A 20,397-nucleotide genomic window follows, 5' to 3' on the forward strand; every position below is an offset into this window, starting at 1 on the left:
GGCCCTGTACTGGCTAAAGTGGTTAGAAGATGGGTGGATGACAGCTAGCTTTTTTGTTCTATCCCACTGTGAACGTCTGCCTGTCTTGAAAAGCTCTTCCTTTATGCTTGCATTCATTGTGGTTGACCAGCAGAATGTATTCTGTGGTCTCTGATCCCTTTTCTTACTGATTTCACACCCTTTTGCTTGGGGTTTGCCATCTTTTTATCTGATCTTCAATTGATTAAGTCATAACAGTGGTCTATAAGACTTGAAAATGTGACTCCGTTTGTTGTTGAGAAAAAAGAACTATACCCTGAATTTTTTAATACCTTTGCTTTTGGTACTGAAGAAATTTGCAAGACAAACTAAGGCCAACTTTCACCTTATGCTGCTGGATAAATTTCTGGCCTGGGTTTGAAGGAATGAAGGAGTAATGATCTATTTGTCTTGTGTTTAGCTCTTTGCATCCTTTGTTATGGTATCCAGCTGCCTTGTAATTGTGTGTCAGGCAGTTGTCCTTCAGCCAAATGAGTTTGAGAAAAAAAGTCACTTTTGCATACCCATAAAACTAGAACGTGCATTAAGTTGTGGGATGCTGTGCATGATCTCCTAAACATTTTAGCCACGGTCAGTCGGTAACGGCCCACTTTCTTTGGGTACAGTAGCTAGCAGTATTTTGACTGGGAAGGTTTAGGGTTCCCTAAGGGAAGCGATCTAGGGAATATACACTCAAGTATGGAACAGCGGTAGAGGGTTAGAGAGGGGCAAAATTTAAAATATCAAATGAAAAAGGTGCACTTCGCAAAAAGCAATCAAATCTATGCTTCTAGGGATTTGTTTGTCTTCAATTTCCAGCTCCTCTTTAAATCGCAATAACCAAGTCTAAATTTGTTTATTACAGTTACGGTCTATGTCTAGGACCTCTTTCTTCATTCCCAAAGTGTGGTTGCTGATGGGACAGTAGATTTAATCTAGAGACAGAGATAAAGATGTTAAGTTTGCTGACTTAGTCTATTTGTCAAAAAAATGTACCGAAGAGGAATTTGTTCTTGTACTCGTGTTGGTTTTTTTGACATTGATTTCTGTGAAGTATCCCATTGGAATTTTTAGATCAGGACCTGCAAGGACATAAAAACAATGTTTTCAATGTCAGAAACTGCAATAAAAGTGAACCAGCAGACAGAAACTAAATCTTGCTTAGAAGACTACCACTCAGCTCCATGTAATCTGGTATGTCTACAACCCCCCAAAAATCCCAGTGAGGCTTTGTGGGTTTAAATATTTGTGGTCAAATTATCACTGTAGCAGTGAAAAAGAAACAGGAAGTAGAGTATTAGAAATCGAGCGCATTTTCACTTTAGATTTACTCAGGGCTTCCCTTTCATAAACACTTTTCAGTCTTGCAGGAAATGGGCAATTGCACGGTTATTACCGGTTTAATTTTTCCCAAATGACTGAATCATGCACCGAATTAAGTCCTCTCTAGTTTTTTTTTGTTGCAACAAGTAATTGGAGATTTGTTCTATAAAGTACAAGCATACAACCCTTTATAAGAGCTGTGTAAAACATTTTTGTGGAATGCTGTATTTGCTAGTAAGCAACCTGTTTAATAAGAGTGAATAGTAATAGTAGTAAAAAGAAGTTTTAAAGACTTACTAAATATAAACACTTGTAGTCAACCCTAATCTTATCAGTTCCCAATATCATTATCAGTTTCCAATAATTGTTTAAAAATAATAGACCTAAATGAGAGGGAATTTAATCATTTAAGCATATATCTCCCCCTCTTTAAGAGTGTATATGATTTATTTTTTCTGTGCCTTTATCTAATTACTCTTCAAAATTAAGTCCATCAGCTATCTTTTCCACATTGAACACCTTTTTGGGAGCTACTAAAAAACCTAGTTGCCCTTCTGTTTCTACTCAGGTGAATCTCATTAAATATAGATTTGCCTTCAACAGGAGACACCTGAGTTATGCATGCATTGATAAATACTGAAAAAGAAAGAACCTTTAATAGCATTTAACATTTTACAGTGAAACAAAATGAAGTCATTCCGTTCCATCGAAATTGAGTCACTTCTGTAGCAGCTTGTGGTTTTGCTGGTTCAATAAGGAATACTGTGTGACCCTCTTACAGAAATGTAATCTTTTACAAGTTTAAAAATAACCAGCTCTCTAGGTTTCAAAGGGCACAATTTGAAGCATTAGCAGCATATAATTAGGACATTAGCAGATTTATAAACATGCTAGTGATGTGATTTTACAACATGATAGGCCTCACAAGGTCTAACAGTACTCATGGTGTTTTGGCAGTTTAACAGGAATTATAAAGGAATTTTCATTTTGTATTGTGTGTGCTGTTGTCTTTAAGTGTGTTGGTGTGAAATTATGACTTCATCAACATTTTTAAGGTGATTCAGAAAACACAGCATACTTCTGGAATGAACATCCTAGTGTGGATAGGGCCCAGCTCTGACTGTTCTTAGAAACTGTTCATGTCATGGTAAAAACATGGAAACAAGCTGCTAATGAAATATAATATTGGATCATGTTTGTGTGTGTGGTTTTGGCATTGCTGCCTCCCCTCTCCTTTTGATATTTCACTTCTCTTATAAAGAAGAATTGCAGTTTGAAACATGTAACTCTTTAATTGTATTATTAGTAGTCTGGATTTCACTTACCATTTTGATACTTAAACATTAGTGCTGTGTTTAAAAAAGTATTCTTACATTGTCCTTCCTGCAAAAATCATTAAATGCTGAGTGTCTCCATACTCAGCATTGTTAAGGACAAAATGTAACTGTGGATACTAACAGCTGTTCAACTGTTTATTTTGCATTGTTATAATTATTTTAATCCTGTAGTACATGTAGTAAATGTTCTGAATCTTTCTAAACTTGGTGAAAGCACAATGCCTGCTGGTTGTCTCCGTCCTTTATCTGTGTGTGAAAGGTAAGGCAGAAGTAATGAAGCTGTTCAGAATATTGCCTTAGCTTTCTGCATAGATTCAAAAGTGGTTCAGCTTCTTAGATGACCCTTGTTCACCGAAATCAAAGCTTAATAATTTGTTTCTGTATGTCTGTATTCAGAAATGTCTTGTAGCATCAGGAGTATCTGGTTTTAAAAGCAAAGGCTATCCTTTCATCTTGTTCTACACCATCTGAGACTCTGCCTGTTTAGAGCAGGTCCTGACTTCTGCAAGTGAAACTCACATGACATTCATGCCCCCTCTTTGTTTTCAAATAACAGGCTGGCTATTGTCAGGAACTTAAGAACATAAAGGATAGAGAGGGGGCCATTCAACCCCTCTAACTCATTAGGTAGTTAGTAGTTAATTGATCAGAGGATCTTTTCCAGCTGTTTGTTGTAAAGAACTAGTTTTGGCTTAAACAACATGGCTGCCTAGCTTGTCCCATACTCCCACCATCCTAAAGAGAGTGAACTAACCCTTAGAAGTTCTCACTGCCACTCTTAAAGCAGCAAGGAGTCTTTAAGCGCCTCATTCGCTCACAGGTGAATACAAAGAAAGGCTTTTTCTATGTGTAGCCCACATCCCACAGAATTATCGCTGCTCATTTGCTGGTTTTGAATTTACTGCGTTTACAATGAGTTGAATACAAAAGGCTGCTTTTGTCGGAATTTTGCAGTAGATGGTTAGAATGTTTCAAATTGCTGAGCGTTATGAGAGCTGGGGGGGTGGCTTCTTTGTGTGTAGGTGTATTGTAAGTCTTGAAGTGTAGCGGTGGTTCCCATTTTAGGCACAATATCTTTGTAGTTGAGGGAAAGGGTTGGATTTCCTGCTGAATCACACAATGCCGTCTCCAGGCCCTGTAGCTTCCCCTTTGTGACCTGGGAGTGACATCAGCATGACATGCAAAGAAAGGTCTGCCCATTTCCTCACATTGATTTAGCGGCTGTTCCTTAGCTGTGCAGTTACACATCATGACCTTTCTTTAGACGTTGTACCAGTGAGTAATTGGCTTCTTTTCCTGTTTAAGATGCTGGGTGAAGCCTAACTTGCTGTACGAGTGAAATGTGCACTCCCCCATCCCAAACCTCATGATCAAATTGAACATAAGTTGCTAATTTTACGTGTGGCAAGTGTGACCTGGTGATCTTTTTTTTTAATAAAAGAAATGAGGTTGAGGGTGCAGTCCAGCTGGTTCATTAAGGAAAGTGCCTTATCCAGGGGGGCTGAGAGCCCACTGGCCCAGTCTGTGGTATTCTCATTATTGAGCTGTGGGTAGGCCAGCTGGCCAGTTACCACCAGAGCTTACAACCTCTGCTTTCTGGATAACATACACATCATTAAAAATGCCTCAACAGCAGTAATTCATGTAATGAATCTGATTTAAGGGTGTTACAGATCCCGCATGTCTGTGAAGAGAAATATTGGCATTGTATTCCCTTGTTAGTGGCTCATTATTTTAATTGTCTTACATTTTTAGTAGTTTTTTTGCTTTTATTTGCAATATCATGGGCATATGGTTTACTGTTATGTAGGAGGCCGATATCCGAGATTCTCACTGCACTTTCTCCTTCTCTGTCCCTCAGTACCTGGGCCATGTGGAGGTGGAGGAGTCTCGGGGAATGCACATCTGTGAGGACGCGGTGAAGAGACTGAAGACGGTAGGTGTGCAGGTTGGGCCCGTGGTACCTGTCTCCATTACCCAGGCATAGCAGCCAGTGTCAAACTGCGATGAAGCACAGATGTGTTCTCTACCCCCCTACTGTTCCGCTTCCCAAAATCCCTCAGTGGCTCAGAGTCCTTCAGGGGATAAAGAGCTGGGTGGCAGTGGCATTTAGTCAGCTGTCAAGTAATAGACTACTGTGCAGTCTGACAGGGTTCAGGAAACAGTTTACCTGTACACCCTGCTTGTGAGCTGCTGCTGTATTACTGAAGCATTTTCCTTTGTTCAGTTTAGCTTACTTTGTTCAGAAACCAGACTGCTAGTGATGCTAAATAACAAAAAGCTTAAACAGCCTTTACGGCTTCTTGATTAAATCACTTGAAAGATTTATGCATCACTTGGGATATTGGTAAATGTTTTCTGAGTATGTTGCCATGAATATCTACTTGTCTGCTTCCCTGGCCTAAAAAATATAGATATACAAGTAGAAATTCATGGTGTGCACAAATTGAATATACCAAAAGAAATATGGATTTAATTATAAACCTGTCTGAAACTCTATTAGAGTGATGTTTGAAAGTGGTATATCTTCCACCCATGAGGTAGAATTAGATAGACTGCATCAATTTTGACTTAAAAGTCCATTTCTGTGCCACTTATACTCACTTCACCTTTACATGTAGCATTCTAAATCACTGTTTCGATTGGTTAAAACAATCCACAAATTTGTGTGGTTCAAGAACTGCAAGCAACCAACCATGTTGCTCTCGAGACGCATTAGTAGAACAAATTGCATCACTTCGACTTGGGCTTATCTTGTCTCACTGGGTGCCAGTGCCCAGCCTTCAGAACAGTACTCGGTTCCTGGCAATGCACAAACCATGCTTTTTCTACTGATGTCTCTGGGCCAAGATGTCCTTGATTGTAGTTCTCACGTTTCGCAGACTTAAAATGCTGCATCTTGCAAATTTGACAGGGAATAAACATATTTTGGAAACTCAAATGTCTTAAGTGTTTATGTTTCAGCCTATTCTATAATGCAGTCATTCACCTTCAAGATTATACTTAAAGTGAATTTGGGTGTTTCATATATTTTAGTGGTAGCAGCATGTTTTTGGTTAAGATTCTGCTTCCTATGTGACAGGGTCACCTAGGTTATCTGGGTGTTTTGCTGGTAACACTGAGGTCCAAGGTCCAATCCCAGATCGATCCTACTGGTCTGCATCCTGCCTAGAGTGGTTATATTGCCCCTCCGCCCTGTGCTTGGTTTTGAAAGTGTTTTGTATGTATTCTGTTCCTTGTGTACCCAAAAGGTTTTATGCATTCCTGACAGTCCAGGCTAGTGAGCAGCTGTTTCTGGGTCTTTGTGGCAACAGCAGAACTGCTGAGCTGGTTACTGCCAACTAACTATATCGGTATAGTACACAGATTGCAGGCTTGTTGCTATAGCTCACACTTCGCTCATCTTAATGAATAATATCATTTGTCTCTGTGGCCTCTTAGTCTTCAGTTATGAATATAATGTCCTTGAGACATGATACACACTAGTGGGGTTAAAGAGAGGACAAAGTTTAAAATAATAGTGTAGGGAAAAAATAAAATTCTCAGACTGTATATGTATATTTGAACATTCTGAGAAATATAGATGCATATTTGAATGTGCATTTCTAAAATTTTAAATGTTTTAAAAAAGTTAGTCATTGTTTGCAGTGGCACATTGAGAACTGCATCATATACCTAAGCATGAGAATCATACAGCCTATTATGTTTAAAGAAATCATAGCATTTTGTAAGCAAATTAATTTTGTAAACACTGGTGTTTGAATGACTTTGTGTTTTATTTCTAATCATATAGTTCCCACATGTTAATGTCCTCAGAAGTGTTTAAGATGCTGTTTAGTTTCGGTTTTTATTACCAGGCCTTTTCAGGCATTCATGTAGGTGCTTGGAGAGGGTAATGTTGTAATATGAAAAGGTTGCTGTAAACAGAGCAACTGCAATTATTTTACGTTAATGTTAGTTGAAAGCAACATGACAGATTTCTGTTTTGGAGGATCAGGATGGCTGTCCATGACATTAGCTATTGTCAAAGCAGGTCTGAGCCTGGTCAGTTCTGGCGTGGGAGATTTTGATGGAAGCAAAGCAGGTCTGAGGCTGGTCAGTCCTGGGGTGGGAGATCTTGATGGAAGACTAGGACACTACTTGTGATGGTCGGCCAGTAGGTGGCACTCTTCCCTCTGCACCAGAATTCCCGATCCATTGCATCATTATAGTGACAGGGTTTACTGTGCTGTAGGATGTACTAACCTTCAGTAGGAGGTATTTAACCGTGGTCATTGAAGATGAGATACCCTGCTTTTAAAAATAGGGTATTGAACACTATCTTAAACTTTGAATTTGCAAGATCTGACCTGCTTTAGATAGCCCCTTATTTCAATTAATAAAGTAATTTCTCACTCCCTACATAATTAGCTGTTTAGTTGGGCTGATGGCATTAAAATTGGAGGTAGTGCTGCATTTCAGTGGTGGATGAAGTGAGTCGCTATGTGTAAAGCATTTTGAGATCCTTGGACTATAAAAATTTAAGGATGTTATCATATTATTGATGTCTCAGCAGCCCATTTCAGGCTGGCATTTTGTAACAGGAAAAGACAATTCTCTTTGACACACCCTGCTCATCATGAGATGCTGATCTTAACGTTTTCCTTTCTATGTGCGTGTTGAAACATTTTATTATTTAAAATATGTAGTCTTTTCTGTACATTTTAGATCTTGGCTGTAAAATTGATCTGGGGATTGAAAATTGGAGATCATTGATCATGTGGGGAAAAAAGGACTGAATTTGATTCTAACCTTAAGTGGGAACTTTTTAGCAAGCACTTTCCTGCTCTAGATTCTATACACGTTCTGTAGTGTTGATTTGTCCCCTGCTGTAATATCTTTCCTGATGTTTTACTGCTTGTATTTTGTGTCGGTGAGCAAAAGCATTTACTAGGGCACAGACTGCAGTCTGTAAGAGCAATTGCACTCTGCATTTCTGTAAACCATTTTCATTTTAAACTTTTCAACATTTGAGCAAAAGTAGTACAAAAGAATGCAGCACTCCCTCTGCCCCCTCCCCCCCCCATTGCTGAAAGCTCTATTTAAATGTCGTCAAGACATGATCTAATGATGCCAAGACAGGAAATTTGTCTCGCCTGTCTTTGGAAGTTCTCTCTTTTTGGAAAAGCAGAATCACAGAACAATGAAATGACAATTTGTGCTTGATTAATATTTTATTTTTCTTTTCTGCTTGGCCTGTCAGTAGGATGTAAAACTCTCCTGTTCCTGTTTCGTTGTTTAATTTCACTAGGGAGTAAACGGTAAATATTCATGTTGTTTCTGCAAGTGTTCTGAACAGCTGTATGTGTACCCGTACATACTGTACACACAAGTGGTCGGTCACAAACATTATAGACTTCCTGAAGTACAGGGATACTAACGTTGTTGTACTCTTTATGAAGACATTTTGATTTGATAATGAGTGTCCTGTATTTTTTGCTGTACTGAATTGTTAGCTAAATTTCTTGCGATGATCAGCTTTAACAGATTAAAAAGTAGCAGCCGAGTAACAGTTTTTTCTGCTGCTACAGTTGTCCACTTTTTTATACTAAGGATTGTGGGAGTCTGGAGCAAGCTGCTCGTCGAGGCTTCCTTCCAGAAATGGCTAGATCAGATCCTTGGGTTTGTTAGCTGCTGGAAAACCATATGAAAGAGAGGGGCTGAATGGCCCCCCTCTCATTTCTAATTGTTCTTATCTACAGTGAATGTGCTACTCTGAATATGGAGCTTTGTAACCTGCCTGGTGCTGAGAGAGATTTCAGTCAAGATGTAAATGCCATGCTGTTGTGTGTAGAACAGCCTGGGTAACAGCCACTTGAAAGCCCGTGTGGACTACAGCCAGAGGGACTGAAATCACCTTGACCTTCAGATATCTCGCAGCATGTACAGTACACTGCAGCATGAGCAAATTTGGGCCTTGTATTTTTTTTTATCTCTGCTTCCAATCTCACTCGCATAGAGCAGTAGGCAAGTGGGGTTTTTCAATAGCAGGTTGATGTTTCACATTCTTCTGTTTTTGAGAATGTTAATGTTGGCTTAACGTTGAAGGCACATCTGCAGCATTAGCAAAATGTAAGCAGGAGAAGATCCCTTAAGGCTGCCCTTCAAGGAGGTTCGCACAGTTACTGACTTAATGCTTGATATTGCACATTCAGTTGCTCACTTACTAGATTTAATTTCTTTGGGAGCATGCTAACAGAAATGCTCAGGAATTCGTCAGGTTTTGCAGTTTTAAAGTATTGATTGCAAAGTGATGATAAGAAAATGGGTGTTATCGACAGGGCTGTTCACACTTATATTAAATTCATAAATGGTGTGACTCAGTACAGAAAAGAACACAAACTTGAAAACCAAATTCTGTATTTCACAGCAACCGAAGGGCAGTCTTTTAATGATTTAATTCAATTAAGTAATCCTAGATTTAGACGCATAGCTGACTTATGTTGCAACAGTGTTTGCATATATAATAAAATGGATTAAAATGCAAGAAATGATTACTGGAATTGACTGTTTTAATGCTTCTTGTGAAAGGAATGACCTGGGTGAGAAATATAGGCGTTTATTTTTCCTTTGATTTCCATGTTTGAAATGACACTAAGGTACCTTTTGTCTTTAAGATGTATTGCCAAAATCAAACTTTCTTCCTCTGACACTGAGAGAATAATTTTTGAGCTTTGTAATGTCAAGGCTCCATTCTTGCATTATTGCAATGCATTTTTCTCTGATGTCTCTAGTCGTATTTCACAACTACAAATTGTACAGAATGCTGCTGCCAGAATTTAAACAAGAAGCAAAAAGCACATTATCCCTGCATTGGTGTCCTGTAAGGAGGATGTTGAAATCAATCCTGAATCAATTAATATAAAGTGCTAAATAACTGTATACATACATAAAAGACCTGTTGACCCTATGTGGCCCATTTTTCTTAGAGCACAGCATGTGTGTCTCTGACAGCAAAGTGTCTAAAAAGTGTAGAGAAAAATAGTGTTGGCTGTCCATTTGCCTTGTAAGCCTCTTTTTGAATTTTGGAATTGGATATATTTAGCATTTAATTATGTATAGTTTGATTTACAATTTTCAACTGTATAAGTGCGCACACCTTATAACTGTTATTTTAAAATGTTTTCTTTGCCTTTGTTTGTACCTGTTTTTATTCTTTTCTGTTTCAGCTATGAACCCATTATTTTCCTGAAGAGCTCTGTATAAAAGTACAGTAATGACTTTGTGATATCGTTGCTTAAATGTGGATTTAAGCAATACAACAGTTATGCACTTGACTTATCAGGCGTGATCATGATCAAAGATTGCTCTGTTAATCTATTTTGCCTTTAGGGTGGTGCTGTTTTTCTTGGGTGTCAGGTTCTGCTGTGATATTGGTACTGCTGTGAAATGCTGGTGAACTGTCACATTGGAAATGCTTTAGAATTGCTAAGCATCTATCAAGTGCTGACAGAACTGATTCTAATATACAGTTACTGTTATATTAAAATCCTTATATCTGTTTGTTGTTAATGTATTTAATATGTTTTTATTTTTTTAAGCAGGTTTAAGACAAATGCCTAAAGTACATTCCCCCCCCTTTTGTTTTCTTCTTTTAACGAACAGTGTGAAAATCTTGCATGTCTAGAGTTCTCACTAATTACTCAAGGCATTTTCCTTCCACACCATGTTTTGAAACTGTAGTCCAATTAAAGATTAACCAGACGTGGGCAAAGTCTATAGCCATGCTGCAAGATGTATGAGAGGGGAGGGTTTTCAATTGTTAGGCAGTGTTGGGAGGATTAGTCCTAAGTGACCTTTCTTTCTTTAACAAATCTAGTCTTTCTTGTTGTAAGGGAAGTATCCGCTCTGACAACACATTTTGAGATATGATGATATAGGAATAAAGGGGGAAGAGGGAGCAGTTGCTACAAATTAGTCTTCTAATTGAGGCTATATTTTGCCATAGAGACCCTCGCACACCCCCCATGTGCAGCAAGGCTTTCACTTTGCTCCATACGCATGTTGTTCTAGCAGTTGTGGAATTTCTTTTGCTTCTTCTGGTTCCTTTTTTTTTTCCTTGGGATTGATTTATTTCTCTAAAACAAAAACTGATGAGATCCAATTTGGCAGCAGAAACCATTCAAGAGCACTCGAGTTGAAAGCATCATGTCTGCATTGTCTTACACAGTTTTTGCTTGTGACTAAAACAGGATATCTCTTATTACTTAATTGCCCTGCCCCACTTTTCTGTTAAATACACATATCTGCTAGGTTAGCAGAAGCTCTGTCTTTGTAGATTTTCTTCACAAACCCCAGGAGGCCATTTAGATCCATTTTATTCTGCCCCTGCCCAGTGATGTTGGCACACCTGATGTAGGCATGTTCTTGTAGATTCCCTTACTACAGTTTGGTCAAACCTAGTCACACTCTTCCTTACCTTCACAGCAAGTTGTGTATTGTTGTTTAAACAAATACAATTGACAACATACCTAAAATGTCCTGTAACAGACATCAGGTCATGTTTTCTAGCCCATAAAATCTGAGTGCCCCATCATTTGAATTCTGTGGAGTCCATGTCTCCTGATTCCTCAGAGATCATTTTATCTTTTAAAAAAACCTTCAGAATTTGCACAGCAGCAGAGGGCAAGCACATTTCCCTGTAAAGGTTTTGTCAAGAGGTACTAGGGCTTGAATATAAATTGAAGCAGGTCTTCATTTGGTTGCATGCTTTAGTCATGCCAGCGCTAGGCCATACAGTTTGTCCTATCCGGTCTAGGTGTGACAGAGCTCTTTGTTAGCCCTCACACAATTTATTTTCTAACCTGCTAGCCTATTGCTGGAGAAATATATATAGTTTGTGAGGCATCATTTGTTGAAATCTAAAAAGAGACTGGACATCTTTTTAAAAGATGCCATTTTGTCTCCATTAAACACTCAAAATTGATTTACACTTCAATTTTATTATTTATAATAACCTTTGCTCAAAATATTTATGGTTATCCACTAATTACAATATTATGCCTAATTTGTACAATAAGGTACAACTATTTAGTACATTGTAATTATCACATAATACAAATACAGTGATTTAATAATGCTAATGTTACTGCAATATAGGAATGTGCATCACAGTGTAATGTACAGAATAAGTAATATAATAAAGTAACTGCAAGATAATGCAGTTGTGTAAAAATGTAAGGTTACTACCGGTAACGATGACTGAATTAATAGTAATAAGTGATGCCGGCTCTATTCCTTCACCAGCTTAGGGTGGATTTCATTGAATCAGATAACATGAGTCACAGCTGAAAGAAAATTCCAGTTGCTGTAGTCGAGTTCTCAGGATTCAACACTCTTGGCTGGGGCGAAAGCTTTGCGTTTTGATAACCTCACCGTAGGCAGTTAAGGAAATCTGTGCTCACCACCTGTCCAATGAAAGTATATGGAGTCTCTGCTCTTGTGGGTGAGCTCCACCGGGCAGCTGTGGTGATGACTCGAACATCTGCTGTCAAGTCTTACTAACCCTTTTACTAAAAACTCTGCTGTGGGGAAAACGAATAAAGAGCTGTAAGGTGTGCATGAACTCCCAGTCACTCTCCTCTCTGCCCTCTTGCTCCCACTGCCCTAACTGGGGCCACCTTACACTTTGTCTGTGCTGCTCCATCCTCTCGCTGTAACGAGCAGTCTCAGACTCTTCCATCTCCCTCTTTCCTCTCTCTCCTGGAGGAGCCCATGGGACACCCTGTACTGTAGCTTCCTTCAGTAACGTTCTGCTACCTTGTCCCCCCTCCCCTTCTGTCACTCCAGGACAGGAAGTTCTTCAAAGGCTTCTTTGGAAAAGTAAGTTTTTGCAATTTTCACCCCCACTGGTTTGTGTTGATGGTCAGATGGGTTGGGTTCAATTGTGTGGAGCTTTTTTTTGTTCTGGGTAGATGAGGCTGGAAGAAGTGGTGGGGTCAGGGTGGATATGAAGAGGGTCACACCAGCTTTTATATACTGGGGGTGTATAAGTCTCAGTCTCTGACTAGCTGAGCCAGGGAGGTTTAGGTTTGGAGGAAATGTACTGTAATTGATGAAATTCCCATCACATTTCTGTGCCCGTGCTTCATTCATCTGCCAGGCCTTACGATGCGTTCATCTGGATCATTTTGGCACAATTGACTTGTTACTGCTTGATTAATGAATTCTTAAGTTGCGTAATTATATAGTCCACTCTGCCAAACTCCTGCAGTGAAATGCTTTGAAAGATCTGGCAGTAGACCACCTCTTTCAAATAGCCCCAATAACAAACATTTAGTAAACTTTGAAACTCTCACACAGGGCACACCAGTTTAGAGAACACATGATTGGTGTCTTGATTCTGTTATTTCAATTAAGATCACTTCCACATTTTTACATCAACAAACAATTAACACAATTTTTAGCTGTATCTGCGTATTTGAAATACCCACCAATATTTAACATTGCGGCCAAATTCCTTTTAAGATTGTTTTAGCCCTTTAGGTTCAAGTAGTAGCGTCAGAACTGATAAAAACCAGTATTACCGATACTAATGATGTGTATCCCCCTTCATAAGTTAGTGATAATTATGGTGGTCCATGGGTCACTGGATTTGTCATTGCGATTTCCTTTTCATCTAATTTTGAGTACAGCATCTGGGGAGTAGGAGACTGATTTTCATGGGATACTGATATTAAGGTGTGCAAAGGTAATACAACAGGTTTATGGTGTGATCTCTCTTCTGCCCCTCTCCTCCTCCTCCCTGCCTCCTCACATTGAGGTGTGAGCCGAAGAGTTTGTTTCAGTGGGAGGGTTCTTTGACTGATTGGACTGCGACAACCTGTCATTTCTCCCCTACTGCGTGCTGTATGTCTGCATCTCTGCCCCCTCCTCACCTGTGTGGTTAGAGAAATGCTGTGAGTTCTGGTTGGCCCTGCTCGTGCCTTTCGGTTTGGCCTCTAACTTTTGAATTGCAGGTTGGTTTCTCCTGAGGGAAGAATGGGATCGAAAGGGAGGTGAGTGAAGTGTGGTTTTGCTCCTGATCCTCACTGTCTTGTCTGTTGTTTTAAAGGCGGGAAAGAAAGCAGTGAAAGCAGTTCTGTGGGTCTCAGCAGATGGACTCAGGGTGGTGGATGACAAGACAAAGGTCAGTGTGTCACCTTGTTACTATTTTCTTAGTCATTTAAGACCATGTTAAACCTGGTTTACAACTGTGCACCATATCTCTGGAGGATTATGTCAGAAAAAGTATGCTTTTAATGAAGCCAATAACTGTTCCAAACAAGCTATTTATATATCACCTGGAATGGAAACCATGAAATACTTTTGACTCTCCTGTTTCAGGGTACTTGCCCTACAAATTTAGGGTATAATGAAGTCTTAAAACCCTCGCGTATATGTCTTTTAAAATAAACTCAGAATTAGATACATGAGTGTATGTACTGTTAAATGTTTTGAGTTTATGTGAGAAATAAATTCCTAGCACTTCATTAAAATTCAGATTACCTTTTTATACATTAACGTGTACAATTTCTTGCATTGACATAAATTTGGTTAATTAAATAAAAGCTGCTTATTCCTGGTAAATCGAGGTAACATCACTGTTCCAGACACATGTCTACAGCTCGGGCACTAGTCTGTTACAGGATGCCCACACAAGCATACCTGTACATGGGCAATTTAGATTCACCAGTTAACCTTTACTCTTTGGAATCTAAAAAAACTAATGTCATCATCATTCAAAAGGCACATTGCTTGGCTTGTTTTGTAGGAGAATGTTGCCCCCTGTTGGACAGATAACTCATGCGCAGTTTTAGACTTCATAGCTTTCTCAGTCTACCCTGGTGCTCCGAAGTCACTAGAAAGCCAGAGAGGCAGGTTGGGGGTGTGCCATTCTCTTCTGATCGGAGTCTTGACTTGGGGAATGTCTGGTATTTGCCAGACTATGTGTACCAGACACCAACTCTAATCCCACAGCTAATGTTCAGCAATCATAAACGCGTACAAATCCTTTTTTCCAGGACAGCTTCACCTTCAATCAAATTCCTGTACTCAGATCCATGTAGTGACAGAAATACTTGAATATGCATTTATGCTTTTGCTATGCACAGTGGATGCACATTTTGAAATAACTGTGGGCACTGGAAAATTTGACTGAAGATAGTGCTAAAATGCCAAATGTTACAAAAAGTGTTGCCTAATACTTCTCAGGCAAGCATAGACAGGATTTCTGTATTGCAAGTTAAGATAATTTTCTTTGACTTTTATCAAAGGTGTATGGTCTGATGACAAATGAGATGTTTATCTAAGCACTTTTAGAAACCTGCCCACTTTCTTAGTTTTGTACGCATGCTAAGGGTGCAGCAAGCAGGGAGCCACTGAGATAGATTGGGCCTATTTCAGGATCTGGTAGGAGACAGCCAATTGTATTTTTCTACATGAAAGATTATTTGGCAGTAAATGGCGCAGCTAGAGGTTCTTATTCATTGTGCAGACACAGCAACACATCCCAGCAATAATCTGGTATCAGCACTTCCCTGGAAGCTCCCTGAGGAGATTTTCTGTCAAAACATCAAGTAATAGAAGCATGTATTTATTTCTTAATAAAAGAGATTTAAACTCGTAACATCTGAATCATAGGGCTTATGCGTCACTACTTTAAGTATCTTAATTATTTCTTTATTAAAAAAATAAATATGCTAAGGGTGCAGCAGTGAGCTAATATGTCTAACATCTGAATCATCGAGCTTATGTGTCACTCTGAGTGAGTGTCCTTGCTGGTGGAATTGTCCTTTGCTCTGTTGGCTACAGCATCATTGCTCTCTTACACAGGAGCAGTCCCATTGCATTCCGTATGTCCCACTTGCAAGTAAGTTTAGCACTTTCGCTTTCGTAGGGTAGAATGGGCAATGGTGAGCTGTGCCCCTAATTGAGTTTTATAGGCCTTTCTCTTCTCTTTAAAGGACCTTATCTTGGACCAGACAATAGAGAAGGTGTCCTTCTGCGCCCCCGACAGGAACTTTGACCGCGCCTTCTCCTACATCTGTCGGGATGGTACCACACGCCGCTGGATCTGCCACTGTTTCATGGCTGTGAAGGACTCGGTGAGCCTGGTACCCCCTGCCGTCAGGGGGCCTCTCCTGCCCCACGGCCCTGTTAGCACTCGGAAGAAGAGTAGGGATGGCTGTTGACTTGTATAATCAATCAGTGTATGGCAGTATTCACACTCTGCATATTCTTTTACAGGTAACTTGCAATTCTGAGAACCAAGGGAAGTGGTTTAGACTACAATTGTGAAATGTTATTTATGACTTTTCTCTTAACTGCTATTGAGAATAATTAGAAATTATCTTCTGAATCCTTGTAAAAAGGAGTAAGATGACAGTTTCCATTATCGTGTTTTATAAATTGAAATGAGACCTGTCAATTTATAATAGGGATTATTTCTAACGCTATTTCTGGTTTAATAAATTTATAAAACACATTCCCAAAAGCTGGGTGTCTTTGGGTCAATATCAGATAAAGGGTATTGAGATAACTAAGTAGTTTTCTCAATACTTTGAGATAACGTATCAAAAAGTATTGTATTGATATCAATACAATACTCAATATCTCTTTACTTGGAATCAAGTAAAGATTCCATTGTGAATATAAAACTAACATCTATCTTCTTCAAATTAGCAGGCAATTCTAAAAAGATAATCACATCTTTTATTTAAACAAGACAAGATTTATTGTTAGTATTAGGCAGTCTTTTCTGAGTCTATTTGTTCTTGTTATCAAGAAATTCATCCATACAGCTGCTCAACAGAGCCCTGACCGCTTAACCTTGAAGAGCTGTCAGGTGTAAGCAGCATGATTTAGAAACAGTCTTAGTGTTGGGGGAAGAGATGTCAGGGTATCACTCGGTGATGTGATGGGCTGTGGAACTCTGCAGGGGGAGCGGCTGAGCCACGCGGTGGGCTGTGCCTTCGCGGCGTGTCTGGAGCGCAAACAGAAGAGGGAGAAGGAGTGTGGGGTGACCGCCACCTTTGACGCCAACCGCACCACCTTCACGCGCGAGGGCTCCTTCCGCGTCACCACCGCCACGGAGCAGGCCGAGAGGGAGGAGATCATGAGGCGGATGCAGGATTCCAAGAAAGGTGTGTATGTGTGTGCTTACGATACTGGTCACACAAAAGACAGAGCAGGAGTGGGCAGTTCTTTCCAGGAGCAACAGTGCGTCTGTAGGTTGTCATTCTGACTTCAGAAACAGCTCACCGTGACCAATCCGACAATGTCTTCCAGCTCTTTCCTAGATCTCTAGAAAACCTGCAGACACCCTTTAGGACCAGGATTGGCCATCTCTAAACATCTACCTCTTTCTTTTTTGCCCAGATAAAATGAGGAAAGAAACTGTTGGATCCAGTAGTCCATCGTCATGAAATGGAATATCGCATGGTTTACAGTTGCCCAGTCTTGTTAAATTCAATACCTACTTCAGATACATGAAATTAGTTTCAGAAGTGAAACAGATAAATTAATCTCTTGGTTCCTGGCTTGTGTTTGGAAGGAGACTAATTTTAACTTTGTGTTATTAAAGTTCTCTTTAAAAAAATCAATCTCGTCACATCTCACCAGATACATAATTGGTCCACTCTTGTCTTGTTAATTGGCATATTTCTTTCAAAGGAATAAAACTGCTGTTTTCCACAAGAAGCTTTTTACTAATGTCTGTTGCTTGTGCGCAGTTTCAGCTTTGTAGCTCACAGAGGTGTCTTGTTCACAGCTGAGACAGATGTGAAGACCCAGGCTCCTGTTAGCACTGCATCCACGGTAGCCAACCCCATAGTGACCGTTCCCACCCCTCCCTCCCCATCCTCCTCGTCCTCTCCCCCTGCTGGGCTACCCCAAGATACCAACCCTCACGCCATCCCCCGCCGCCACGCCCCTGTGGAGGCCCTCGCACGCCAGGGCTCCTTCCGGGGCTTCCCGGTCCTCAGCCAGAAAACATCGCCCTTCAAGCGCCAGCTGTCCCTGCGCATGAACGAGCTGCCCTCCACCATGCAGCGCAAGTCCGACTTCCCCATCAAGAACTCTGGTAAGCCTCTCCCGGGCACCCTCTGTCCAGGGCTGTGCCTTCACGCAGAAACCTGCAGCCCAGAGCAAGGACATTGTGTCTTCTGCGCCACTGTAGCATGACAAGGATGTTGTGCAAGCATTCTGTTTGCAGGAAGACGTTTTTGGCCTTTTGGGGCAGTTGCTTCAGCTGCACAGGTATATTATACAGTCACAAATTAATTCGTTCCAAGTATGATATAGTTTGACTGAAAGCCCCCCCAAAAATAACTACAGCAAGTAGTTTTCTTTTTCATTTGCTTTTTTAGGTTCACTTATAAATTATGTAACAAGTAAGAAGTAATCTGTATTAGTTTCTGACATAACATAAAGATTTCCACTAACCATAGCTGTGATGGCACCAAGCATAACAGGCTTTATTAATGGTATCGTGATGTTACATAGGAACTAGAACTGTAAATGAAAGAATGTTTCAGACACATGAGTTAAAGAAGGTTTATAGCAAAATCCTTTTTGCTGTTTTTCTAACTCATTAATCCAGTACAACCTTCCACTGAAGTTTGAGGGGGATCTGCATCACTGTGGGTCAGCTGTAAAGGAACAAATAAAACTTAATTCCACATTGGAAATTAGAAAGAAGAAACTCAACATTTCGGCTCTTGAGCCTTTTTCAGGTGTGTCAGGTGTGTGAAGAAGACTCGGCTGCTGAAAAGTTGTTTTTTCTATTTTACCGTTTTGAATTAACCTTTGTTCCTTCTACTGTAAGTCCTTTCCAAAGACTTTAGACCTAAATCCAAAGATAAAAAAGGCAGTATTTATGACAAACTGTTATGTATTGCATGATTTCACAAACTTTTTTTGCTTGACTGTTAACCGGCTTGATTGTCAGCAGTAAAAGTGTTTCTGCAGGACATGTAGTTCTTGTGAATAGAATACATGTTGATTGACTGTTAGCCACAGGAATGTTTTTACCCAAATCCTGTTAAATTTAAGTGACCATTTCTTAATATTAAGATGTGTGGATCACATTCAGGTTATAGTTTTATAATCCTTATGATTCTTTGTTTTACCACATAAGTCTATCAAGAACCCATTTCTATTTACAGCGACAACCTGACCCAGGAGAAACCACTGATCCACAAAAGGCAAAGCAATAACAGAAAGGAAAGAAGAATCAAAAAAACAACAGAGCTTTGCAGTGTTTAAAAAATGCAAGTGTCAGGCAGAAACAATTTAATCATATAACAGAAGATACCCCCCTGATACATAGATGATCTAGCCCTGCTGACGTCTAGTCATCCTTATGTTATTTAAAATTCTGTTCAATCCATTAATTGTTGATTACTCCAGCGTATCTTAGTAGACATTCCTTGCTACTGTATGTGGGGATCCTGAAGGCTCTAATTAAATTAGTTTTAGAATATAGTCTTCATATTACAAGCGGAAAGTACATTTGGGAAACGTGTTCAACTATGCTGAAAAGTATGAAATTAGTGGGGATTTTAATGAACTCTGGCATTTTCACCACTTAGTGTGGTGTCTGTCGGCTCTTGGCCTTGTTCGCAGTTGGTGTGAGACCCTGGCTCAGGTTCTTCACTTTCTGTACTGCAGCCAGAGCTCACACCTGGCCTTTTATCCAGGCATTAGGGCACTAGGCAGGGTTTAATCAGCTTTATGAAACGAGGGATTTGCTCAAGCTGAACTGTACTTTTCAACTTGCATAACTGTAAATGACTCACATGGAGCTGAAACATGCATTCACTGTGTTGTTGAGAAATTTTACAAAAATGTATTCAGCTCCGTGCAGTGAGCTGTGCAACTCACTGATGAGAAATCTGTAGCTCAACTTCTTGCCAAAGTCTGGGGATATCTCTGACAGTGATTAATTTCTAGTAGTCCCACCTTATTGGTATTTTCCTTTTTTGGAATTTTATTTTAGACATGGCCAGTGGAAAAATGTACCTGTAGTAACAAGATGTGCCAAAACAGATTTGGCTTTTGGGCTTCTCAAGAATGGGGGGAGTCTATCTAGGAATTTTCAAGTTATGCATAAAAAAGAATTCTGTGCAAATTACGCAATCCAGCTTTCAGCAGATGTAACCGAACGAAATGTGAATAAGTGAAGTAAAGTTAAGAGAATTAGCATGTGTTGTGGGGTGCTGATCTGTTATTTCCATTTAGCATGTTTCTCGCTGCGCATTATGAATTCAATTTGAGCGTCAGTGGAGATTTAGAAAGAGTATGGTCTCACAAATGCCCCTGGCTCCTACAGTGTTTCGCCCTGGATCCATTCATGTTGTGGACAGTGTAGAGCTGAAGCTGATCCATGTGAGACTGTTAGTGGGCTGACTGTCCTCCTGCCCTCCATCCTTTTCCCCTGCCCATCTCTGCTCCTCTCTCCCCGACAGTCCCCGAGGTGGAGGGGGAGGCTGACAGCATCAGCTCCCTGTGCACACAGATCACCACTGCCTTCAGCGGCCCCGCTGAGGATCCCTTCTCGTCAGCGCCCATGCCCAAACCCGCCTCCTCTCCGCAGTCTCCCGCTGCTCAAGGTACAGCCTGCTTTCCTCCACGTTTGTCGTTCCTGTCCAGTGTGCCCTCCTATCAGCACGGCTGATTACATTTGCAAAGTCGCCGAGAG

General features: G+C 40.2%; 1 protein-coding gene across 9 annotated transcripts in view; it reads left to right on the top strand.

Moving 5' to 3' along the window:
• Positions 1–20,397, top strand: part of numb (NUMB endocytic adaptor protein) — a 73,505-nt gene that overhangs the window by 48,924 nt on the left and 4,184 nt on the right. For 7 of the 9 annotated variants that reach the window (XM_088924715.1, XM_088924712.1, XM_088924720.1 and 4 more), the window contains 7 exons: positions 4,540–4,614; positions 12,507–12,539; positions 13,771–13,845; positions 15,662–15,802; positions 16,636–16,840; positions 17,467–17,778; positions 20,165–20,308. In XM_088924715.1, the coding sequence (XP_088780841.1) occupies positions 4,540–4,614; positions 12,507–12,539; positions 13,771–13,845; positions 15,662–15,802; positions 16,636–16,840; positions 17,467–17,778; positions 20,165–20,308 (985 nt within the window). The remainder of the gene's footprint in view (positions 1–4,539; positions 4,615–12,506; positions 12,540–13,770; positions 13,846–15,661; positions 15,803–16,635; positions 16,841–17,466; positions 17,779–20,164; positions 20,309–20,397) is intronic. The other 2 variants (XM_088924719.1, XM_088924721.1) reach the window with 1 other exon arrangement.

The sequence above is a fragment of the Atractosteus spatula genome, chromosome 9 (genome assembly GCF_055471065.1).
Source record: "Atractosteus spatula isolate fAtrSpa1 chromosome 9, fAtrSpa1.hap1, whole genome shotgun sequence".
Lineage (NCBI taxonomy): Eukaryota > Metazoa > Chordata > Actinopteri > Semionotiformes > Lepisosteidae > Atractosteus > Atractosteus spatula.